The sequence below is a fragment of the Amborella trichopoda genome, chromosome 13 (assembly GCF_054954075.1).
Source record: "Amborella trichopoda isolate Santa Cruz 75 chromosome 13, AtrichopodaSantaCruz75HAP2 v2.0, whole genome shotgun sequence".
NCBI classification, from domain to species: domain Eukaryota; kingdom Viridiplantae; phylum Streptophyta; class Magnoliopsida; order Amborellales; family Amborellaceae; genus Amborella; species Amborella trichopoda.
The window spans coordinates 35,876,620-35,878,185 of NC_142348.1; the positions used below are offsets into that span (position 1 = coordinate 35,876,620).

At 41.1% G+C, this 1,566-nt stretch overlaps 1 protein-coding gene across 1 annotated transcript; it reads left to right on the forward strand.

Annotated features, from left to right (window-relative positions):
• The first annotated feature begins 400 nt into the window (after positions 1-400).
• On the forward strand, positions 401-1,190 carry LOC18446304 (small ribosomal subunit protein uS9). The gene has a single exon (XM_006856426.4). The coding sequence runs from the start codon at positions 477-479 to the stop codon at positions 921-923; it is 447 nt and encodes a 148-aa protein (XP_006856488.1). The 5' UTR covers positions 401-476; the 3' UTR covers positions 924-1,190.
• Positions 1,191-1,566: the final 376 nt, after the last annotated feature.

Here is a 1,566-nt window from a genome sequence, read left to right on the forward strand (position 1 = left end):
AAAAAGAACTCTACCAACACGCCTGGTATGTGTTTGTTTGATGGAAATATTTGAAAGTAGGAGACTTTAGTTTCACCAAATTTTAATCTCTATCCCTACGGTTTGAAACTCGCAACTTCCAATAGGTTTAAGATCGACTTCTATGATTTGTGAAAGAGGCCCCTCTTCCACCAATCAAATTTCTACACTGAGAGTGTAAGTGTACATCGTACCCCCGCGGGAGCATGATAGATGCGCTCCCATTCGAGGGACACGTGAGTTCATTGTGTCTTTTTTCCACTTTCGACGGAACTTAAGAATTAGCTATCGGATTGCCCCAGTGAGAAACAATCTGAGCCGTTGGATTGCAAGTCCAACACTAAAACCCAAATATATACGACTGTGAGGTTTTGTGATTCACAAGCAAACCCTAATTTCGCCCCCAGAGAGAGAGAGGGAGAGGGAGAGGGAGAGGGAGAGAGCTTGAAGGTTCATCAATGGCGACCGAAGCAGTGCAGGCTGTTGAGTCCGTCCAATGCTTCGGACGAAAGAAAACAGCAGTCGCAGTGACTTACTGCAAAAGAGGCCGAGGTCTCATCAAGATCAATGGCTGTCCTATCGAGCTTATGAGCTCTGACATCCTTCGTTACAAGGCTTATGAACCTATCTTAGTTCTTGGTCGCCATCGGTTTGCAGGCGTCGACATGAGGATTAGGGTTAAGGGAGGAGGTCAAACCTCTCGCATCTATGCCATTAGGCAGAGCATTGCTAAGGCTCTGGTTGCTTTCTACCAGAAATACGTTGACGAGCAATCGAAGAAGGAAATCAAAGATCTGTTGGTGAGGTATGATCGGACCCTACTTGTTGCTGATCCTCGTCGTTGTGAGCCTAAGAAATTTGGAGGTCGTGGTGCTCGTGCTCGTTTTCAGAAGTCGTATCGTTAGAGAGAGAAATGGAGGAGAGAGAATGCATGGAGAACGCTGCATTGTTTTGGTTCCTGTTATCTATTATTGCTTTCTGAAGAGTAATTTTTGTTTTAGGATGGATGTTATTGGATATTAGTTGAAACTTGTTTTGTTTCTGACTAGGTTTTTGTACTGGGTGGCTGACAAACCTAGTTGAATTTAGTGGTTTTTTATTTTTGTTATCAAGAAATGTATGGACTATTCATGAGTTTTTCAAATTTCTTGTTTGGTTTACTTCTAAGAAAATATGAATGGCCATGTAGTGAAATCTAGGTTAGGCTATTGCAGTTCTTACTTTCTTTTCTGTTGTTTCGCCTATTGAAATGACCATCTGATGGACATGGGGTGGATTTATATTCGTTATATTCTAGGAGTGCATATGATTTTCCCATGGATTCAATTTTATTTTCCCATGGATTCAATTTTTTTGTAATGGGTGCTTGTAGATTGGTACATATAGGTTCAAGAATATTTGATGCCTTGCAAGCTCGTTATTCATGACATGACTATTTGATTTAATGAACTGAGTAGTCAATGAATCCAAACCAGTGGAAATTCTTTCTTCCTTGCTACTTGCAAAAGTTTTTAGATTGATAACTTCATGTCTCAGTTCTGTGTGTGT

What these genes read in the sequence shown, in the direction of transcription:
- LOC18446304 (XM_006856426.4), top strand. Translation starts at nt 477, where the DNA reads ATGGCGACCGAAGCAGTGCAGGCTGTTGAGTCCGTCCAATGCTTCGGA.